The sequence below is a fragment of the Pieris napi genome, chromosome 14 (assembly GCF_905475465.1).
Source record: "Pieris napi chromosome 14, ilPieNapi1.2, whole genome shotgun sequence".
NCBI classification, from domain to species: domain Eukaryota; kingdom Metazoa; phylum Arthropoda; class Insecta; order Lepidoptera; family Pieridae; genus Pieris; species Pieris napi.
Window position 1 is genome coordinate 10,965,766 of NC_062247.1, and position 25,148 is coordinate 10,990,913.

The 25,148-nt window shown below is 33.7% G+C and overlaps 1 protein-coding gene across 10 annotated transcripts in view; it reads left to right on the top strand.

Annotated features, from left to right (window-relative positions):
- Positions 1-503: 503 nt before the first annotated feature.
- The window catches only part of LOC125056112 (PDZ and LIM domain protein Zasp), a 53,388-nt gene continuing 28,743 nt past the window's right edge, over positions 504-25,148 (top strand). For 5 of the 10 annotated variants that reach the window (XM_047659057.1, XM_047659059.1, XM_047659061.1 and 2 more), the window contains exons 1-2: positions 505-719; positions 18,000-18,104. In XM_047659057.1, coding sequence (XP_047515013.1) covers positions 18,000-18,104 — 105 coding nt within the window. In that variant the 5' untranslated portion in view covers positions 505-719. Of the gene's footprint in view, positions 720-17,999; positions 18,105-25,148 lie in introns of all 10 variants that reach the window. The other 5 variants (XM_047659055.1, XM_047659056.1, XM_047659064.1 and 2 more) reach the window with 3 other exon arrangements.

Here is a 25,148-nt window from a genome sequence, read left to right on the forward strand (position 1 = left end):
TAAAATCAGTAAAAAAAAAGATATTTTTTTTAAATTACGTCGTGAAGCAACTATGCAGGGTGTTTCATAGAAGGTATTATACAGAAGATGCTCGCCGTAAGGCTTAACTTACAGTATAAAAAAGCGCTTTATGCGCTGACAAATCGGCGATGTTGATTAATTATCAAAACAATTCAATGTCTTACTTGAAAAGAAGATAGGATCTCTTTCAACCACCAATAAAGTGAAATAATTTAGTGTATGCATTACAATTGAGGTATATAATATGATAAATAAAAATCCGGGTTCATTCTCTTTTTCGACTCTGCATTCTGTAAATTCTGACCAGAATTATTGTCTTTTTAAATTTAGATCAAACGAAGAAAACTGTTATATCGTTAACGAGTGAAGTGAAGGTGACATATTTGGTCCGATTTCACAATAATACATATATTTTTTGTTGCGTTATCTGGCAAATAAGTAATAAATAAGGTACTTGGTGAAGCGCGGTATCGCTGCGTGGGTTCAATCTAGTCTGTGGTAGGTTGCCGCGCAGTCGGCACTCGCGCGCCGAATCTCGCAACAAGCTCACGACCGAACGACCGACACACGCTCCCGGTGTCGTATTACGCTCTAAATATATCTCGCGAGCCCGAACGCCTATTAGGAAACGCGCCGTGTTTTGAACCAGTGATTGACAGTGCCGAGTGAAGAATTTGCTGATCAAGGAATCTGCCAATGTAAGTATTACCTCGCTGAAACAGCTGTTTCACAGTTAAATTGGGTGGTCGAAATGAGTAATCTGAGACCGTTCCTTTATGTAATAAATCGACGTTAAATTGTATTTTGAATATGGAATAAAGTTGTTTTGTTTATCATTGATTTTCAGTTGTTTGAAAAAATGATTTAATTTTCGATAATATTTGGTTTACGAATATAATTTCGATTATATACAAATGTCATAATATTCTAATTTCGGTATGCTGTTCTTGGTGCATTGCATAAGATCATGTTTTGTCCGAGTTGTGGACAATGAGTCAGACAATTGTGTGGTTTACTGATTTGCGATAGTTTGAGCTGGCACCCACAATGTGAAGCTAATTGGAAATTACGAAATGTAATTAGAAATATTACAATGATAATTAATAGTTATTAATGTAACTAATAGATAAGTCGATTACATCGTACCAACTTGTATGAATATTGATTAGTCAAGTTTATGTTTGCTAAAGGTAAAAACATCTTACTACAAATATGTATTAGTTATCGTAACATATGACCTAGAACTAGTTATTTTGCAATATCGAATTAGTTGGTGGTACATATCTTGTATCAAGGTTTATTGTCTAGTAGCTTCGGCCCGCATCTCGTCTGCGTGGAATTTAGAATTAGGATGCCGAAATTTTCATAAAATGTGACAAAATTATAACGGATTGGGTGATTCTGTAATACATGACATAATTATTTTTTATAATTATGACCTATAAGTGCACCGGGTTCTTTAATCTTTGTTTATGTACAAAATTTTAAATTATGTCAAAATAACATGTCGTATTATATTACCACACTATTATACGTACATTACGAAGTAATTACGAGTAACGAGATATTTTCGTACAAGATAGTAATTATTTTTTTATATTTCCCATATTTAGTTTAAGTAACTTTTTAGATTATTGACGTTTCTGACAGTCCAGACAGATGGGGTTTTATTGCTACAGACATTACTCTCTATAATTATAGAGTTATTGTCTATGCTGATCAGGGTTCACGCTTCTGGCTCGATCTGGCTTCACGGTTTGAATATAGCCTGCAGTTACGATTGGTGATATCCCGAAGCGGGCATGGTTGCGATGAATCGAACTACGGACTGATAAAGGCCGGTTATACGAGTCCCAGAGTGCAATGGCCCAAACTAAAGGGAATTTTAAAACGTTCACTTGCAAGCCCTTTGATCTTGCATTTTGTTGCACTATGGATGTTCCAATAAGCAGCTTAAGACGTCTTAATGTTATATGACGAGCGTGAAGTTTCTTTTTCATGTAGATTCCCATTCTAAACATGCAGTGCAAAAATATAGAAGTTGATATTATTAATATAAAAAAAATCGATTTAAAATTTTATTCTAATACGAGGAAAATATTATGTCGTGTATTTCTTTGCACTATTCTATTCGGTTTAGACATACTAAACCTAGGTCATCGCTGTTTTAGTTATGATAAATGTATACATTGCTGGTATATCTACGCTATAGTCACCATGATAATAACAACTTGACCACATTAATTAGTCCTTTGTCATAATATTAAAACAAAGGACCATACGGAAATGGGAAATGCAAATTGATGATACTCGTTTGTATATAATATATACCCGGTCCCTTAGAAAATCTCATATCTATATGGTAATTACCTCACAGAAATGTTACTGCGCAGTTATTTTAATGTGCCATCACATTATGCATTTTCTATAGTGCATTCTTATCGGAGTGTTAACTTTGGAATATGATAATGAACTCTGTATTTAAAGTACCACTTAGATACATGAGTCGAAAAGTGCGAAGACACAAACAAATCAAAGAGTCGAAGATGAAATCATTGATGATTTGAGCAATCATTAAACCGGTCGTTAACCTAAATTTTAATGTGCATTTATGGAAATCAAATGTGATCTTTTAATTACTCATACCTATTAAACCATTTAGAAAAAATCTAGAAAGTTATTTAGTGTCAAATTAAATGTATGTTTGTAACATAATATATTCCGTATGTATTTTATCTGCTTTAAGCGTAATTGTTAATTTCCAACTTCAGCGTGAGACAGGGACTAACATTTCACAAAAGTCAAAACCTATTGCCATAATATTAAAAAAAAAAAAGTCTAAATTGACAGTGACATTTAGAGTCAATGTTATCTATGGCACTTCTAAAATTTAATTTACAATGATGATTTATCTGGGGCCTCATAGCCTAGCGGTGTTATTAAGTGGCAGCTAGGTGAGGGGTACCGGGTTCGATTCCCGGTTCGAGGGCAAGTTTTAATTTAATTTAAAATTTGTTCTCGGCCTTTGGGAGTGTTGTGCGGTACCGGGCGAGTGCCTAAACCGTACATGGAGGACATGGTCGAATTTCTAAGGCAAAAAGCACGAATTATAAAAATCTTATACTTGACGCTGGCTAATGCACAAACCGTGCCAGAGCCATTAAAAAAAAAAAAAAAAATTGATGATTTAAAGTGGGTATTTCAAATAAAGTGTTTTTATTTTTTGGATCATTTAGACAATTTGTATCTTATGTGACTCATAGACTTAAATATATGGATTTTGAATAAATAGAGATTGTTTATCAGGTATGTAAACGTGATTTCTACTTAAGGTATCGTTGCCGTGTGCGTTAGATCAAAGGCTTCTTGGAATTAATAAATAGCTCGTTTGATAACAAAAATACATTTCTTAGAATTCTTAACTTAATTTTCCTGTCTGTTTTGTTGATGGTTCGCTTTTCATTGATTAATAATACCAGTTGTAGTTTATTCGCGCCATTTTCGTGAACACAGATAATAATTAAACATGGCACCAAGTGATCTCTGCTGGTGAAAGAATTTCTAGAATTTCGGTGTTATGGAATTACTTTTATTTATTTACAAAAGCTTGCCAACGTTTGGCACACTGATACATGATGATTAACATAAATATAATACAAGATTTAATGTAGCACGCATAAAAACTAAAGGAAAATTGATTTCAAAGTGTGAAAGCAACTATGGATATCCAGACCTAGATCGTTTATCAGAATGCTAAATCTGGATATTGGTGAGTTTTGGCGAAAACGCGTTCTGGGGTACCTAGAGGGTATACGAAATTTAAATTTATTTAAAAGGTTTGGGGCAATCAACCTGATTCCCTAATATCTTAAACGCAAACGATATATCAATTAATTTACTACGATTCTTTAATGACAACATCTTAAAGTGGTTTCGTATGTTAGCATAAAAAATTATAGCAGGTTATAAAAAACTCACAAACTTTATTTTTTCAATACTTTCCTAGTTATTAAAAGTATGTTTTACTCGTATTATAGTGTTTTATAGTATTTTATACAACATTTCAATTGTTTTTCACAACTTTGTTATCTTACTTCATACAAACAAAGTCTAATTAATTCTATACATTTTTTACATTTCTTTCAAGAAACCTCCTGCGTTGGCTCTGAGAGGAAAAATGTGTCTTAGACTCGTGAAACACTAGTTAAATTTTTGAAGTTATACTTCTTTTGGCGCGTTAGGGAAAAATGATGAGAGTAAATTTTTACGATGCCCGCGCACACCGTCACAAAAAACCGACACCCTGAAGTTAGCTATAGTCAACATTTTAGTTTTTTCTATTGTTAGTGTCTTTTTTCTACAAACGTAGAATACAATTTTGGATTTTTTTTATCTTGTTACGCCAAAGAAGTATAACTTCTAACGCGTGTACATTTACGTACGTTTTTTTGCATATTTTTGCATCAATTTTTTTTGTCTTTTATTTCAAAATATTAAAATGGACTAGATTACTCGTTAATAAAAATAAAAAATATTAATTAACTACTAAAAATTTAAACAATAATTTATTAAAATTTTAAAATATTTTACCTTGAAGTGAATCAGTTTCTTTATTTAGGCGCCCATTTGGTCCGTTATACCTTAATATTATTGAACATAGTCCGAGATTAAGATGTCCAGACAGGCTATACCAATATTTATTCATATGAGTTTGAAAAATAAGGTCGCGTTTTGTGCAGCATTGGCTTGAATGTGTCTACACCTTAAGGTGTCTCGCGAGTCTAACAAAGGGAGCGGTTTTTATTTATTTTTCGTCTCCAGGATCAGATGACTCACAGGTCGCTTGGTCAGAGTTTATTTGGATTAGTCATAACTGTATCAGGGGCTATATAATATCCTTTATTGCTTGATCGCGTTTGAACAAAGGATAGCTTTTTTATAGATACTACACTAATGTATGGTTTCTTTATTTTTTATGATATTTTAAATATTTTTAGCTTCATCGTGCGACACTCATCCCTGAGGTCGTAGGTTCGATCCCCGATTGTGCACCAATGGACTTTCTTTCTATGTGCGCATTTAATGTTCGCTCGAACGGTGAAGGAAAACATCGTGAGGAAACCGGCTTGCCTTAGACCCAAAAAATCAACGGCGTACGTCAGGCACAGGAGGCTGATCACCTACTTGCCTATTAGATTGACAAATTTTGAAACAGATACAGAGAGACGCCACTAATTTATTTTTTAAATATATTTTTGTTTATTATTTAGGTAATTAATTAATGCTTCTAACGAATAGCTCTTCAATTATTAGATAGCCTAAAGTTAAGCAACATAAAATGTAAGTTGAAGAACTATTTTACTTTATAGTAAATTGTATACCTTTTATATGCATTCAAGGGCCTCCTAAACAAGACTGCTGCTGTTCGATTAATACAAACAGATTCCATACAGAGATTTAGATTTAATACGATTGTGTAAAATTAAAATATGATATGGAAAATATATAATAACAAGCCTAAAAATCTTTTCTCGTACTAGCTCCATAAGTAGCTCCATTCCGTAACCTATTGTACAATTAGTTAGACGCAAGCGAAACTTATTTAAATATAACGCTTGAATAAGCAAATTTCCATTCATAAACATGCCAATGAGACATCGGGATCAATAGTGAACATCCGTTTTGCTCATTCTTAGGTCATAACGTCGGGAACGATATACGTCAATAAAATCCGTGTGTTATAGCAGAATTTATCAAAAACTGTTTATACTGTGACGAAAATACAGGATTTTCACAAACTTATAAAGCCCTTGCCAATTCTAAAATTCCCTACGCGATAAGATTATCGCAATCTCAATCCCATGTGCCTCGCCAATGTTTCGGGTTTTAGCTTACTACAATACAATTTATAGAGCAGTGTTGGCCTAGTGGCTTCAGCGTGCGACTCTCATACTTGAGGTCGTAGGTTCGAACCCCGACTGTGCACCAATGGAGTTTATTTCTATGTGCGCATTTTACATGTGCTCGAACTGTGAAGGAAAACATCGTGAGGAATCCGACATGTCTTAGACCCAAAAAGTCGACGGCGTGTATCAGGCACTGAAGGCTGATCACCGTCTTGCCTATTAGATTTAAAAATGATCGTGAAACAGATTCAGATATCTGAGGCCAAGACCTAAAGAGGTTGTATCGCCACTGATTAATTGTTATTTTACAATACAATTTAGCAGTAGTAAAAAATGTTCTTTAAAATATTAATGTTTAATTTCAGTTTTCTTTTTTATCTATTAATGTGTAATTGACTTATGTCTTCTGTTTCGTATATTTCGTTTAACAATGTAATCTGTTTTGGCTTTGTATATTGTCTATTTTCTTTTATAATATGGATATGTGTAGCTGTAAGATTACTTATAAATTAATAAATCAATTGAAATATTTAAATTTTAGGAGCTCGACTGATACAAAATGAAAATTATTTTTCTTTTTGATAGTCCATTAAAAAAAAGGTTGCTTCAACCTTTAACACGGCTAAAATAAAATATTTTTTACTGCTAAATATATTATAAATAAACTTAAAACAGAAAACACTAAGAAGTTTTACCTTGGTGTCTGAATATACCACAGTACAAATTTTTAATTCCTTATAAACTAAAGGAAGGAAAACACGTGAGAAAAACGACATGTTTTACCAAAAATCGTCTACATGCGTCAAGCACATAAGGCTGATCTTACTACTTACTTGTACATCAACGCAGGATGCGGCCAAGATCATATAGAGTAGTAGTGTTGTACTTGATTATTATTTCTACTTATGGAGGTTAGTAAAAACTGTGGAGAACGTAAAATCAAAGACCGACGCTTTTAGTTTGTTTCTGATTGGTTAAATACAAAGATGACAAATAAGGGGCCTCATAGCCTATCGGTCTTATTAAGTGGCAACTAGGTGAGGGGTACCGGGTTCGATTCCCGGTTCGAGAGCAAGTTTTAATTTAATTTAAAATGTTCTCGGCCTTTGGGAGGGTTGTGCGGTACCGGGCGAGTGCCTAAACCGTACATGGAGGACATGGTCGAATTTCTAAGGCAAAAAGCACGTATTATAAAAATCTCATACTTGACGCTGGCTAATGCACAAACCGTGCCAGAGCCATAAAAAAAAAGATGACAAATCAAACGAAATGCGCAGTCTTTTGTTTCACATAATCACAGTATACACAGCAATACATATGATTATAATTTACGAGCCTCTGAGATTTTAGCAATGGTATGACGCTTAATGATGAATCTTGCTATAGTCTTAAAATATGTAAATAAATGTCTTTTAAGCATTCTAAAATGTTATAAGAAAATATTAATTTTACATAAGAACACAAGTTTAGGAATGCAAATTATGATTTTGTGGATTTTTTGGTTTGTTGCCAATGTTCTCTTGTTGCTAACCGATGTTCAAAACCTACGCATGTGTAAAATTTGATAAAAGTAAATAAAACCCGCCATTTTTGTGAAAGTCTAATCAGATGTTCTATTTAGCTTGTATCCTGTATATTTTATATTCATAATATGTTTATATGTTCATAAATATCATCATTACTATACGTTTAGTTGTTTTTGAAACTTATTTTCATAATAAGCCGTTCCCGCATTAATTCGTTAGTAAGCACGATGTTCTATAGCCTAACGCTTTCTTCGGTAGACTTTTAAAAGGAAATTTTTTTTTAGACATGGTATCACAGGCATGTAGTATGTCCTCTATAAAACTGTAGTACATCACTTTGCTCTATTGTCAATAGTTTCCGCAGCGTACCCGATTTAGGATTTTTTATTGTTTGGTTTAAGTTTAAAGAAATATATTTTTTTAAATCAAAAGCGTATTCAATGCCCACAAACAATGTAATATATCCCATTTTAGTGTATGGTAGGGGAGCCCACGATGCTAAATGGGGATTTACTCGAGCGTCGTAGAGACCTATTGGGATGCAAAGCTTAGATAAAAAGAAGAAAAAAATGTTATATGATAAATTCCTTTTCATCGGTGGGGGAAGCGGCTATAGATTGTTAAATATGTAAAAAAAAACTGTTGCATGGACATCCTCGAGCGCGTCAGATATTGATAGCATCTATGCCCTACGTATTTTTAATAATGTACGTATGTTAATCTGATCGTTTGCATGATGCGGGTGGTTGTATTTAAGGGTTGAAAATTAAAAAAAAAAAAAATTATCGAGCGCGTCAGATTTTCTAAGGGAGTGTTAAGTGCACCAAAAAAAGCTCTCATTCACTAATCTGACGATTTCGATGGGACGCAAACCCACAGCCATTTTCTTAATTTGCAAAAAAAAAATCGCAATTTTGAAATACTCAAGCGCGTCAGATTAAGATATATATGATTCATTTTTATGTTCTAAACGTACTGTCTCATAATCTGACGATTATCTAGAGGGATTCGCCTGATCTGACAAAATTTTTTTAGAAAAACGGTTCACCTAAAGGGCCATCCCTGCAACTTCCCGCTAATTCCATTCCTGGGCGCTTAAAATTGATATTTTGAGCTCGCTGAGTTCAAAGAAATAACATTTCTATGCATTTGAGCTCTCCCAGCTCGAAAGTCTGATAGAAGTTTCATAGAACACTACTTTTGAATGGATCAAGCAATTTTCACGCGGTTGGCGGCATTCGACGCAGTTTTATCATCCTCATAAATAATTTTGCAATTTTAATTGAAAATTTATCTCTCGAACGAATCAACCGCTTTTAACCAGCTTGGTGGCGATCGACGTGGTTTTTCAAGCTCAAAGGCGGATTAGTTTTTGAAGTTGATCGATAAAGATACCACTTAAAAAAAAATATTTCTTATTTTTTTAAGATTTTTCAAAATTTCTCAAAATCTATCGGTCCGAATCGGTTCAAATTCACAGGAAATGTAATTTTGAGGGAAATGTTTAGAACGCCGTTTAGTAGATTCCGATCGGTTAAAGGAAATGTAGGCATCACGCAGCTGCACGCATTTAACTTTATCGACGAATTTTTGTTATTTCGGCTTGCGGAAATCGTCAGATTATATATTTTTCATTATTCTTGAATTATTTCCTTCAAAATAAAAAAAAAATTAGCTACGCTCGAGAATGTCGAGATGACGTTTTTTTTTACAACTTTGTTGCCCTCCCCTTTTTTTCCGTCACTCTCAAATTGTCAGATTAGTGGAATATACACTTTTTAGGATGTAATTAACTCACCCTACCTTAATCTGACGCGCTCGGGAATTTCTGATGGTCAATTTTTTTTTACTAAACTGATTCTGTCTCCTTCACGTGCGGCTTTATATATGGGCCTCATATTTTGTGGAGGTACTTAACCGGGTACAAGGTATCCCCCTATATATTAATCTGCCGCGCTTGAGTAAATCCCGAAATCCCCTCTTGGGCTCCCCTACCAGTAGATAAGGATCGTAACTAAACTTTTAAATGTAATTCATCATACATGTATTTCATTTAAATTAAACTTAATGTAATTCTTTCAAACAAACCTATTCAGATTTGTAGGTGAAGAATTTTTGCATAAAAATTCCGTTCATCTATTTAATGTTCTGACGTCGCGCGTCGTTACATAGACGAAACCGCGTTCATTGACTAGCTTTCCAAAATAAACTCATTCACAAGTCGTTTCACGTGGATTTGTTTGTTGAATGACTATCAAGTCGCGTAGTTACGATTTTGTTATGTATGTTTTTATCTCTATATATAAAATTCTCGTGTCACAATGTTCGTTCCCATACTCCTCCGAAACTGCTCGACCGATTGTTATGAAACTTTTTATGCATATTCGGTAAGTCTGAGAATCGGCTACTACAACTACCTTTCAAACCCCTAAATGATAAGGGGTGTCCACCACAATTTATTTTTATCACATTAAGGAGAAACGAAGTTCGTGGGGGCAGCTAGTTTTTATATATATTACTGTTTTATTACTTAGCGTGTAAGATGAAGGTTCTTATTTCTGTTGACCGTTGAGCCATACATTGAAGTTCATGGGACACGGGACTTCATACGAAATAAATCAGTGGCGCTACAACCTTTTTAGGTCCGGGCCTCAGATTTCTGTATCTGTCTCGTGATCATTTCTAAATCTAAAAGGCAAGTAGGTATTCACTGAATACTATTCAGCCTCCTGTGCCACTCGCCGTCGACTTTTTGGGTCTAAGACAAGCCGGTTTCCTCACTATGTTTTCCTTCACCGTTTGAGCGAATTCGCATAGACTTAGAATGAAAGTCCATTGGTGCCGGGCATCGAACCTAAGACCTCAGGGTCCTCAGGTATAAGAGTCGCACGCTGAAGAGATTAAACCTACACTGCTCTTCACACTGCTACTAAAACTTTTGTACAAAACTGGGATCCTTTAAGCGAAATAGTTTAAAAGTTTATTTTTGCGACGCAAATTTGGCTTATCACTTTGTTTACTTAATCGATAAAAATCCCAGTTATCGCGTGATACATTACGATAAATAATATTAAGATTTGTTGGTTTACGCATCAAATGGATGTCGGCCAAACATTTCCCAACTGCCCTATTTTATATCAAGGCTTTTACATTGAATTTCAAGGGTTATTGACATTTCCATTACCTAACGCTTAGCTAATACTGAAAATTCACGGGATGTCTGAATGTGTCGGACGCTGGGAAGTGCCAAGTGTACGTCGACGCCCACGGGTACAGAAATATCACGAGGTCGTGATAATGTTCGCTGTGAAAATATATTAACTGGCTAGGATACGGTTTTTACGAAATCCGGACCAAAATTCCCGAATTTAAAGTTTTACTCGTGATATGCGACTCTTATATATGTCTAGAAATAGACTACCTAGAGTACATTTTTTTTATATGTCAGATGGCAAACGGGCGGGAGGCTCATCTGATGATAAGTAGTAACGCCGCCCATAGATAATAGAGATACATTGCTAGAGGGCTCGAAAAGAAATGCATTTAAAGAATTGATACGCTCTTTGCTTGAAGGACCTTCAGTTGAATTGGTTCGAAAATACTTCAGTGGGCAGCTAGTTCCACATCCACAACTATGTGTTATACTAAAATTAAAAAATTAAGAGACTGTCAATTACGAAATAATAAAGGAGTGGCGATTAAAAGAGAGGCGGAGAGTTTATTGCCAGTTCTTCTTGTCCGTTCTACGCTCTTGATTTTGAAAACTGGCAGTAAAAGCTCATACATTGTGTTAGGTACCTAAATTAATAAATGATTTTGAATTTGAATTTCAGTACTATTTTTCTACATATATTGTTAATTAGGTTAATAAATTAGTGTCAAAATAGTTAAATAATAATTCGCTAAATATTTTCAACATTTCAGTTGATAAGCAATCAAATTTCGTAAAATTTATATACATATATATATATTATTAAAATCTATTTCGTAAATAAACATATATTTCTTGTTACCTTGCGATAAACACAGTGTAATTTTGATGGCGCCATGTCGCCAGTATCTTTGAATGCAGCTGACGCCAGATTGCGACACATCGGCCGGACTCTGGCATGCAATATAATGCGTCTCATACGCAATCATTCTCTAGTGAAAGCAATTCCGTTTGTCTCAAAATCATGTTAATACCAGAGACAATAGAACGACCTCAGAAGGCCGCAGCTGGACAAATAAACACGTCACGCAATCAAAGGAGTAGCAATGACATCAGCTTTAAATCAGCAAGGCGAGGAATCTTTATTATTTATTATACAGGGGGCTGTACTATGGACTCTCAATGCCAGAGGACTCGTGAGTGCGTTGCTGGCCTTTAAAGAATTGGTGCGCTCTTTTTAAGTAATACGAATTGGTTTGGAAATTCAATGTGTCTGGTACCTAATAAGCTGATAGAAGAGTGTCTGTGAAGAAGTGCATCATCCGGGCACGATATGCCAGAAATATTATGTAGTGTCAATAAGAAAAAGAAGAAAGATTTCCTTTTCCTTAACAAATCTTTATTTTTATACTAAGAAAGAAAGTTACTAATCCCTGAACATAAGCTATTTTTTAAATTTGAACAGGGCAGAGATCGAAGATATAAGATAATTTAATGTAGGTAAGAAGAAACTACTACTTTGAACTACTGATGTATTTTACATATTATATTTCTCATCAAGGAAGAAAAAGTTTTTCTGTAAGGGCAATGTAAAATGGAGACTGAATATAACTCAAGCCGTTATTTTTTTAACAAATGCTCTTCTTCCTGTGGTGCCTCTCCATTGGAGGTTGGCCATCAGTCTCGTGAAGTGTGACTTGTCCTGTGCCAGATGCAGCAACTCTTCTGCTCGTATCCGTCCACTCCCTAACGTTGCGAAACTCCAACTTTCTTCTACTTCTGGTACCTCTTCATTACTGGAGTTTGGCCGTCTCATGAAGCGTGATTTGTCCTGTGCCAGATGCAACAACTCTTACCGTGGTACCCGTCGACTCCCTACGTTCGAAGCCATGATTTTTCCCTGGACATGCCGTCTACTTTCAACAAATGTTCTATATATGTTTACCCAGGTGCATTTCTCGATACTGGTTTGTTAAATCTGGAACTGCCTGCTCTCATTTGACGTTTGCCAAAAAATCTATTTTTAATAAAGCATTCACTTTGAAATGTTTTGCCAATGTCACAGTCATAAAACAATTGAATTTATTGCAGAAGTACCGAGTGGCCAATATATTGAAAAGCTTAGTTATATATATATGTGTGTGTGTAAAAGCCCTTTAACTTTTGTATTTAATGTCTTACGGCGTGCGACTCTCATCCTTGAGGTCATAGTTTCGATCCCCAGCTGTGCACCAATGGGCTTTATTTATATATGCGCATTTAACATTCGCCACTTATAAATTGACAAATGATCATGAAACAGATACATAAAACTGAGGCCAGGAACTAAAAAAAGTGGTAATAGTGTAGTTTAGTGCCACTGATTTATTTATTTATTATATACCTAAACAATATTTTTATAGTCGAATTTCGAAATTTGGACATCTTTTTTTTGTGTATATTACATTGTTAACATATAACATTGTAACCTACTAATATTTGATACCGCCTAAGGTTTCTCTCATCCGGAATAAAATACTTTTGTTTTTTTTTAATTTATCGAATTTGAAAAGCCCGTGACCGCGTATACCGCATTGTTCCTATATCAAACGAATAAATATTCGTTATTTAAATTTCGTATCTGCGTACGCGCCGACTCATATGTGACGTCATCAAATGACTAACAAACCGGTAAACAGCCGATATGTGGACATCGATGGTTCACGGAAGTTATGAATCCAAGAAATCACAACTCATCGGTTTCGGTACATTTCATCACTGCTTGACCCGAGGGACCCATACCTTTACTTTCGCTGTGAGAGGAGGTCAGACTTTTAATATTTATTGTATGTTACCGTTCAGTGGTAAGTGGATAAAAAATAGAACACAAGAAGAGAGCGTCTTTCCCTTAATAGAGACTGTAAGTAGTGTTATGGGACACTTTCTTATGTTAAATATCCTTTTTAGTAAATTAGGTTAGACTTAAATCACTTATTAGTCTTAAGTTAAGCTAGATCGTTATGTTAAATTGCGTCTTTGTGCAGACAATATATTTAAAAAAAAAATACCGTTCATCTACAATATTCTATATATAAAAGTATCTTATTGTCTTTGGTTTAAGTGGGAGATTTGAATGTGTTCGAGAGTTTAGTTTACGCTGAAGGAGACTTATACATATACACGGCTAAAGACAGAATTTAGCGAGTTCATTTTTTTTTATTTCAATAGTTTTTTTTGTGGATTTTTTATTGTTGTATTATTACTGTTTTTTGTACTTGGTTTCGCTTAGTCCGCGTGCTGTAGGGACAGCACCGCTTTTCATATTTTTATATGTACGTTAATTTGTTTGTTGTATCCTGTTTGTCCTAATTTAGTAGTCAAAAAAAAAAACACTCCAGTTATGTAAATAACGTAAGTAGTTCTTAGATTAATTAAATATCTTTTTATGGAATTAATATCGAATTGAATCTTAACCTGAAACATAATAACAATACTTTTTAAACGTTTAAAAGGATATACACTTATTTATGACAGATATTTGTTTCGAACGTCCGCGGACTTCACCTTGATATATTTTTTTACTTAGATTACGTTTTAAATTACTACATAGGTACTAACATATAGAACAGTAGTTATCTTGCGTTCCAAATTACAGAAATTGTTTAACTGTTTTTTTTAGGTTAGTCCGTGTACCTTCTTAAAAACGAAAGAATAAATTTGAAAAAAAAATTAAGAACCAGTCTTTAGGTTTTGCGCTTAGCCACATATTTTGGGATTCTTTTTATATATATAGATTTATAAGTGCCCCTTATTAGTGCGTCATCAAGTATGCTGACGGACTGACGAAGAAAATTTAGAAAAAAATCCTTATGAACACTTAAACGGGTATCAAACGTAAATAATAACGGAAAGCATTTTGTATTTACTTTAGTATAGGTAAATAGATAAGATGACATAGTTAATGCGCTGTTATATAGTTTACATTCCTAAGATAAAATGGCGGTCAATCACGAGCGAAGGTCGGAAAACAACAGAATATAATAACAATAGAGATAGGAAAATGACGCTAAAACCTAGAAAGTCACTTAGGGCCTTCGTCTGTCCCAACGGAAACGCAATATAAACAAATAGTTTATATATGTTTTGTCTCTTAAATTATGAGACAAATTGAAATGTAAGGCTCAAAACAAAGGCAGAAAAGAAGAGACCGTCTGTTCCATCTCATAAAAACGTGTTGTAGTCCTGTGGGGTTCTATTATAGAACAATAAAATGTGAACACAAAATATGCTACAAACATTTATGTGTAGTATTTCACTGGGTTCTTATTCTGGGTTGTAGGCTTCCAGCTTTTTTCGTTACTTTTCATTATAAGTCGCGATTTTAAACATATATGACCTCATTTTTGTAATTTATGGGTTAAAATTTGACTAATCTGTGTTTAAGAGAAATTAATAACCCGCGTTCTTTTTTCAAATGTCAATGTCGTAGAATTTTCTATAGACTAAAGAACGCGTGTCAAATGAACGCAGAGCTTAAACATCTATTATAACATTATTTCATTGCAGTGAAAAGAAATTTATTTAGAACCTTGTTTCTTTTATTATATGTCCTTTATAGCCTTTTGTGACGACTGAATATCTCATTAGTGCGAAACTTGAACTAGAACTTATTTTTATTGTATTGATGGAGATGTCGACTGAAGAGTGCCACGACCTTTTGATTTGCAGTGTAGGCCGAGGAATGTACTATCAGACGTTTTTACTTTTTATAGTGGCCAGTGTTAGCAAAAAGTTTTCTCTGAAGCGGTTATATATAATTTTTGTTGTATAGTTATTGATTAACGTATATAGTGATTCATTTAATTGTATTATAACATACTATATTTTTATTTATTAAGTCTCAGTATTAACTTCTAATTTTAATTTCATAGATAAAATTGTGAACTAACTTGGTTCACGAACATTCTATATGAAAGATAGTTTTTATAATTCCTATTTCAAAGTCGAAACAAATTATAAGATATACAGTTAGTATGGAGACTTTAATTATAAAAAGTGCAACAATTATTGCTTTGCCGCTTGTAAACTGCCGACATCTCTAATACCGAGAGGTTCTAAATACTTTTGTACTGTTAAATACTAGATCTACTGTAATAGCTGTAGATGGTAACATTACGTCAAAATATATTTATTCACTTTTACACCTAACAACAAAAATATAAGATTTATTTTTAATTATAAATAATGAATCTATATCTGTAACCCAAAATGATATGATACATAAATGATTATTATTAAATAATTAAAATAATACAAATTGAGGAAACAGCAATGGCGCGATTTGGAAGAGACCATTTGCCATAAAAAATATATTTTATTATTACATTAAACTACTGTTTAAGCGTGAAACGATTCAATAATACATAAGGCAATGTTTTTGAATACCTAAATAAATTGTCATAGCATATTGGACTGGTGGCTTCAGCGTGGGAATCTCATAGTTCATTAACTTTCGCTCGAATGGTGAAGGAAAACATCGTGAGGAAACCGGCTTGCCTTAGACCCAAAAAGTCGACGGTGTGTGTCAGACACAGGCTGAATTCGTACTTGGCTATTAGATTGAGAAATAATCAAAAAACAGATACAGAAATCTGGGGTCTAGACCAAAAAGATTGTAGCGCCACAATTTTTTTTTTTAAATAAATTAGTGATCATCATCTATCAAAAATTTACGTTAAAAATTCAGCTCTAAAATCTAAAAAATCAATACCGTTTTTATACTGTAATTCTGGTCTATGAATAGTAGTATTTGCAAAAGCACTATTCGTGATTGATAGTTGAAAAAATGCACTTCATTCCCGACGCTTGCGCAACCTGTAATGCGTCCTGTTTTTCGTGTGCTAATTATGTTCCCAGGTTCGTCTTAGGTAATGTATGTAGGGTAACATTCATGTTAGATATTAAAAAATTGATTTGATTATTAAAATATACATTAATTATTAATAATAATGTTACTAAAAGTGGTCGAGGTATATTAATAATGAATGGATAAATAGAAAACTAAAATTTATAAATTTTGGTCCCTGTGGCAGTGTTCATTTAACGCTGGCAGCATTTCCTCGCTGTATTGCGATACTTATTCGTTGAGCGAGGAAAGCACCAGCTCTGGGGGGGTTCGATACTAACTTAAATCTTTAATTAGCGCCTGTGTACTTGAGGAAAAGGACTCCAAAGGAAACGAAATCAAAGTTGGAGGAAATACCAAGTATTTATTTCCAACACACAAATATGCAGTATTTACAATGTAAATTTTTTATTAGAATTATAAATATATTATTAATGATATTAGCCACGAGCTGAATTTTAACGTATATAGCTTTAATAGTAGCAAAAATTTGAAAATAACATATATTTTTATTTACTTATAAAAAATGTAGTTATAAGATTCATTATTTATAATTTAAAAAGGCAATCGTAAGTTTTAAATCTAAATCACCATTATGAGCACATCCCACATACACACTCTCACGTACTCACTTTTACACACACATTTAAGCCGTTTAATTTCCGTCTGGAAAAGCGGATATTATGTCATTCCTAGCTTTGAAATAAATAATATCCTGTCAGATATTGTGTGTCCCACTTTTCCAATACGCCATTAACAATAGATCCACTTATCATTGGAGAAATCATCAAAAACTGATAAATGATTAACTTATTGTTTACTCCCTGCGTTAAACGAAAGTTTGCCTTTCACTAATATCTTTTGACTTAGATCTTCCGCGAGATAAAATAGATCGCACTGGCCAAACAGTGAAGCGGTCAGCGAATCTACGGCTGAGTGAAAATAAATCTTCAATTGGGTCAATCGAATACCACGCCCGCGGGAAATATTAACTTTTAATACCGCAATTACACCCAAATTTCCTTACGCTTATTAAGCGTATTGATCCTATAGGATTGTAGGAGGTCATAGCAGTATTTTTCTAAAGCTTAATCTAATGTGTGTGTAATTCCTAAACGATTGGACTGATTTTAATGACAAACATGACTTTTTTGTGTGTGTTTGTATTTAAGACGTGTGTCGTGTGTAGTATTTAAGTATAATTTAAATGATTATCAAATGTGAAAAAAAAATGATTATCAACTTTAGTCTCTTAAAAATGTTAACGAGAGATATTTGTGTATGGCAATACAATTACAAAACTTGTGGTATTAGTTGGAACAATTCAGAAAGAGAGAGAGAGACGAAGATGGGAGCCATTTTCATAAATACACACTACGTACTATGCTAGAAGCACGCTGAAGTACTAAATTCGTGTAAATGTATTTTGCGTCGCAATAGAAACTGATTTTCCTCACTTAATTGTATTTGAATTATATATGCATAAGGATAAATATATTGTTTTATTCCAGATGGCACAGTTAATCACTGTGCGGCTGAACAAGTCGGAACAGCAACCACTTGGCTTCAGGCTGCAAGGCGGGAAGGACTTTGGCACACCGCTCGTTGTTCAGAAGGTATGTTTTATATAGACGAACGTCATGTTACGTAGTTCTGCACTATGGACAGTGATGGGAGAACAGCTGCTTAAATTGGTGGATTGTCTTGAACAATGTATATGTTAACGTAAAATTGTAAAAACCGTTAGATTGTAATCTATCTCGCGAGATTATAAACTGTCGAAAGATTGTGAACCTCAGCGTACTGCTTACAATTTGACGTATTATTATTCGGTAGATTGTACTACACTAACTTAGTTATCATTCAAACTTCTTTGGTCAATTACAGATTAATTTTACTTCCCAACAATTTCATATAACTACCGAATAATAATACCATAAATTGTAAGCAGTTCGTTGAGTTTCACAATCTTTCGACACTTTACAATCTCGCGAGATATATTACAATCTAACGGTGTTTACAATTTTACGGTGACATATACATATGTGTATCATATCGTCACGATGTTTTCCTTCATACAAGCGAGTGTCAAATGCTCATATAGAAGTTCATTGGTCCACAACTGGGGTTAGAACATACGACCTCAGGGATGAGTGTCAAGTCATGCCAATACTGCTACACTTAAATAAAACACCTAAAGATATTTCATATTTTTTTAAACATAAATCACAGACAATAAAAATTGTAGAATTATTGTTATCTGTAGTAATAGTCCTTATTCTTAAACGTTTAGTTGCTATGTTTAATAGAAATCATAGATTTTAATTAACTTAATCTTGCTATCTGTTGTAATATTCCTTATAATTGATTTTAATAGATTTTTGTTGCCATCTAATATAAATAATAGATTTTATTTCTAGGATTCTTATTATCTGTAATAATAATCGTTGCATACAGAAATATAATACAGTTGACATAATTAAATGAAAAGAAGGGCAACTGGTGGCCTTATCGGTTTCGAGCGATCTCTTCCAGTGTGCGAAAAAATTAATAATAATAAATTAGGTAATCCAGGCGTAAGAAGTGCAAGAATACATAAGACATAAAATATAAATAAAAAAAAAATAAGAAAAGGAAATACATGTCCCACGAAAGTTAGGGATACGATGTGGACATATAATGAGACAGAATTTATTATATATTATATTATTTTTCCGACATTATTCTTAATTTTAGTAAAACTTTTTTGTTGTCATATATAAACATCCTATTTAGTCTATATTAGATCGAGTCTTAAATAGTCAATTTACTAATATAGGCACTAAGTAGGCGGGACAAATATTTGGTAATTCGGTAAATGCTAATTCAAACAAGTTCTGTTGCTTGTCTAAACACAATGAAAGTGTTATGTTTGACAATACTTCACAAATTTTTAATCTGTAATTCATATATGGTATTGTTTTATCTACGACTTGTTCCTCTCTATTTACTTGGTACTTCGGTTCGTTTGTCTCGCTCACGCTCGTAATTGGCTAGACGAATTGATCAATTATGATCTTGAAATATTTTAGAAAAGGTTTAACTTTTAAAAACGATAATTTAATTATCAAATAAAACTGTCCCTTGCTGGGAAATATTTTATGTCTTTTGTCTAATCAGAAATAAAAAATGTCACTTGGTCATATATCAGTCTTCAGAAATTTGTGCTTCATAGCTAGCTAGCTACATTACTATGTAGCTAAACAATGTTTTTTGTCTTTGTCATTCAAAATAAAATTATTGTATTTATTTGTACACTTCGAATAGATTTATGATCTCATTATTTTGTGGCTCTTTACAATCTGGTAAAAATATGTTTTATTTTAAACAAGCCGTCCGCGTCTACTATACACTAAATATAACTAAATTTTCATATTTTATTTCTATAAAAACCTTTTTCAAATGTCAATAATTAAAAACAAACTTAATTTATCCCTCTTCGAGTTTTTCGCTTAGCAACATATTTTACGATTCATTTTTATTTCCATAGATAAGTATTCTATTATTATGGACAATGCAAAAGTTGTGCAGATTATAAAGAAGGTCAATCAACTATTGAGAATAATAAATAATAGACGCAGGTCTGGGCTACCTTTCAACGTTACCGCCTAGCTAGCAAACGATGCCATACACCATAGCCAATAGATCGATGTCCGTCTAGACAGACTATAAAAAGAATTGTAGATGCATGCAACATGAAACAACCAGCAAATCAATACGTGCTACATTCTATTATTAATAATTAGTCATCAGATCATAATATACACTGAAAACAGGAAAATACAGCTTGATTCATGAGAAATATAAATTATTATTAAAAGTACCTACTAATGCACGGAATTGATTTTAATTAAAAAATGCCGCTATTACTCAGGGATAATATACTTAACCAAACCATTAGTAGTGTACCAAATCTCAAGGCCGGCAACGCACTCGCGAGCCGTCTGAATAGTTGGTGTTCAGGGCGATTTTAACATCAGCCGTTTGACCCTACATATATTTGAAAAAGTTTTATTTTAATTGTTTCAAATGTAATAATGACAGCCTTTTAATTAAGGGACTTTTACACTTACTATTATTATTATTATTAAGTCTTTATTGCTGACACCTAATATACAAATTTACATTTGTATTAGTTACATAACCTAACTTAATCTAATACATCAGATGTGCCGGTTTTGGTGATCTGCGTGTCCTGTTACGTAGGCCTCTTCCAGCTGCCTCCGTTCTTTTCTTATGTTAGCTCTTCTTATCCAAGTTGTGCCTCCTATTATCTTTATATCGTCTGCCCATCTCAACACCGAGGAGAGGAACTACCACAGACTAAACAACACAACGCTTCGCATTACTAATTTTTTAGTGTGTGCTCTTTTTTGGTAAAGGCCTCCTCCAAATCCCGTCATTCTTGTCTGCACTGTGCTACTCTTCCATGTACCTGCTGTTTCCTTAATATGATCTATCCACCTTCTAAGTTGTCTTCCTCTTTTTCGTTTCTTATACCTTGGTCACCAGTTTCTTAATGTAACAAATATACAAAAATCTTTGCTATTTCTATCAAGAATCAATGCATAGTAATATATCTAGAAATATATTTTACACTATTGTATTCAATCTAAATGTATACAAAGTTTAACATAGGTATTTTAACGACCCGTTACGCGCGATAGCAAACAATTGTTTTTTGTTTGTCAAAGACAAACGGTTGTTTTACATTTGTCACGTTTTATCAATTTCCAGTTAGTATTTAAGTGGGTGATTAGTTATAAGGAGCTTTTACCTCTTATTAACTGTTAAATGACCTCGATATGTTGCATCACATCATTCAATATTAGTATTTTGACTTAGAATATTCATTTTTTTAAACAGAAAAATTCCATTACAAAACAAATGACGACGACAATTAAACCTCCTTGGTCCTGACCACAGATTTCTATATTTCTTTATTTTATAATCTTCCTTAATATGCATTTAGCTGATCAGTCTTCTGTGCCTCACACACTTTGATTATTAGTTCTTTGATGATGTTTTGGCCGTAAGAGTTTTAAATAGAAAAAAATATTGGTACACAATTAAAATCTAAGTTCCTAGTTCCCAGAACATACACATAGTTCCTTCACTTCCTTCATAAACTATATTTGCGCCAAATAATTATTGCCAGTCTATATAACCGTAAAATCACAAAAAACATCAGATATGTAAGAAATACAAAGGCCGATAATTCCTTAGAGTCCTTCAAGAAAAGAAAGTCAAAGTCAAAAATCATTTATTCATGTAGGTAACACATTGTACACTTATGAACGTCAAAAAAGAATTTATGTTTACCATAATTGTTATGTAGATAGAAGTGTTAGTCTAGTGGCTTCATCCCTGAGGTCGTAGGTTCAACAGCGTGTGTCAGGCACAGGAGGCTGATCTAGTTGCCTATTCGATTGACAAATCATGAAACTGATACAGAAATCTGGGGTTAACGCGCCACTGTTTTATTTATATTTATAAGGGTCATGTATTTTAGAAAATATACAGGGTGGCGCAATAGAACGTGCATTTATTAAGTATAGGCTAAAAAAATAAATACAAAAGGTATAGTTGAAATAAAATATAGGATGATTAGGTAATTAAATGAAGTTTATTTTTTAAAAATAACATCATCTAAATAACGGCCCTCCCGAAGACAACACTCCTCTAAACAAGAACGCAGATTTGTGAAAACTCTTGTCAATAAATCTGAGGTGATAATATCTCCCATCTCCCCACGGATATACCTTTTGTATTTATTTTTTTAGCCTATACTTAATAAATGCACGTTCTATTGCGCCACCCTGTAGCTTGTAAATTATCCTGTAGATATATCCTTATATGATGTGAACGCTAATAATCAAACACTATTATATTTGGAATATACCACATTATTTGCTTCCGAACCTAGATAATGTTTAATTTAGGTAGACGTGACAGGCATTAATAAATTGCAGCCCAATTAAATTCATATTGCTCGGTCAGCTAATAAATTGTTTATCGTCTATCTTATTTCATTAGTAACGACCTATTTGGCTCATGGCAACTAGATCTTACTTGTTTGTATAGGACGGTTATTAAGATAAATATTTGCGTGTTCATAGCATAGGTGTAATATAAATCAATGTTCTCGCCTATACGTGTTGTAATATATTATGATCTGTAGTAAAGAGATGTGCCAAATAGCTTGGCTGGAAGTCGTAGTATTAATCCCTAAAGCCTATCGTAAATATTTGAACCTTCCTGTATATTATGTATTCCATCTTTGGCTATATTTAGTATAATTTTATATATAATTTATGTTAGTTGTAGGATTAATAAAAGCTCGTTGAAGCAAGTTGACATAACAACTGGGAAATAGAATAATTTGTCAAAAATGTATGGAAAGAAGTACAACATGAGTAAAAAGGAAAAATAATTAAGCGATATTCAAATAAAAACACAACTTAAAGACCGAGAATCTAAAGTGAGAGAAATCTAGGATGAGAGAAAAGAAGCAATCGAACAGAATCGTAAGAGAGGCAGAAAAGAAGATGGGAGGATAATACGAACGGCTAGACATCGCCAGAAGATGAAATACACACAAACATATTTTACGAAAGGAAGAAAATTATTAAATTCTTAACTAAGTACATAATACCTAATTCGTCTGTGTTGTGTCATGGTGTGAAAGTGAGGGTGTGTATGTGGGGTGTGCTCATAAAAGAATACTCCTTAAGAATATTCCGCGATAGCTTAGATATTAGGGACTAAATATTATATTACTTTAGGCACATTAACTGTGTTTAGCATGTTAAAGCATTCATATTTGATTTGTATGATAAAAAAAATATTGGTTGTTTGTAAAGTAGGTTTACGATCGAGATGTTTACGTGATAACGAGACGGAAGATCGGTCCACTCACTCGAACGCTATGCCAGCCTCCGCTCGTGAGGATTCCGCGTGACAAGTTTCACGGAATTACTGGCAGCGCTCGAGATGAGACGGGAGATCGGTCCGTCTCTCTCTCGTTATACCTGCGATCGCGCTCGTGAGGTTTTGGTGTGACACAAGTTTCTGAACATGTCACCCGACTAAAACGATTTTAAAGACGTTATCACGTCAAAAAGGTTTTGGGTACTTCTCACTAAACTAATACGTAACTAACTGAGTTAGGGTAACGGAACAATAGCTGTATAAACCAATGTAAATGATAAATAAGTTCATGAGAATGAAAATAAATTACTTTCTTATCACGATCTGTCTTCCCACACTCACGATTATGAGGATTCAGAAAAATCTATTACCATAATACATAAATAGTGATTTATAGATGTGATCTATTGATTTAATTGTAGTATTAGCATATATGTTAAAAGCATATATTTGGATGATTTTGTGGCGTAAAATGAGTAGTGTGTACCTGCAGCTGAGTTTTATCATCGTCGAGGCAGAATACGAAATTCCACCTGTATCACCTCGACGTCCGTCGTTCCACAACTGAGCGTTTTTTAAGGCAGTTTTTGCCGCGTACCACTATGTGGAACCAGCTGCCCACTGAAGTATTTCCGAACCAATTCGACTAAGGGTCCTTCTAGAAAAGAGCGGACTAATTCCTAAAAAGCCGGCAACGCACTGCTCGCCTCGAGGTTCGGAAATACTTTAATGGCCAGGATCCACACAGTGGTGGTGCGCGTAAAAAGTTCCTTACCACACAATTGTTTCACTTTAGAAATGCTAAAGTGAAACACTTAAAAAGTACCAATCTGTGGCAAATTTTTGTCTGCATCATGCGATTTATGAGTGAATATAATATAAAATTCTATTCAGTTTTTGTTTTGGTAACAACCCATTTATATTAATTACATAAAAAAACTTTTGGATGAAAGTAAATATATATTTTTGTAATGAAAAAATGATTCCGAAATTCTTCCATTAGAATACTATATGTTTCAAAGGCTTATTATCCGCAGTAAAATTCATTTCCAAAATTTATCCAGTCCAAGTCACCGGTAGACATAGTGGGTAGATGTTATCATTAGTCCTATTTATAAATCAAACATACAACGTTTTAGCATACAGCTTATCGGAACCTAATTCTTAGAAATCACAAATCATTTATGTCGATCGCAATGTTAAGAATGTTTGAATCGTCATGATGAGCACAAACGGTACTTAAAAACATTTCGCTTAACCTGTGATCGATCTGAACTTGGTACATGTGTTGTATTTTATTTATTATATGCAAGTGTGGTCAACTATGGGGTTCGGCGTGTGACTCTAACATAAGTATCATACAGAGGGTTCAAAATTACATCTTGAAACAAATATCCAACTGTCCGTGGTTTATAAAAACATCGGAGATTCATGAGCACCTCAAAATCAGGACTGTCAAAGAGGAGATCAAAACCTGGAGTATGAAATACAGAAAAAGACTAGAAATGCATCCTAATAAGCTAGCCACGCAACTAACCATACCGGACCTAATAAATAGGCTTAAAAGGCGACAAATCCTAAGTCTTGATAGACACGGTTGAAAGAGAGGAGCAGTCTCGATGGAGATTTTGCTCTGAACGCCTAACAGTTCTCAACACATCTGCTCATAGTCTAACTGACTGATTGCAAGA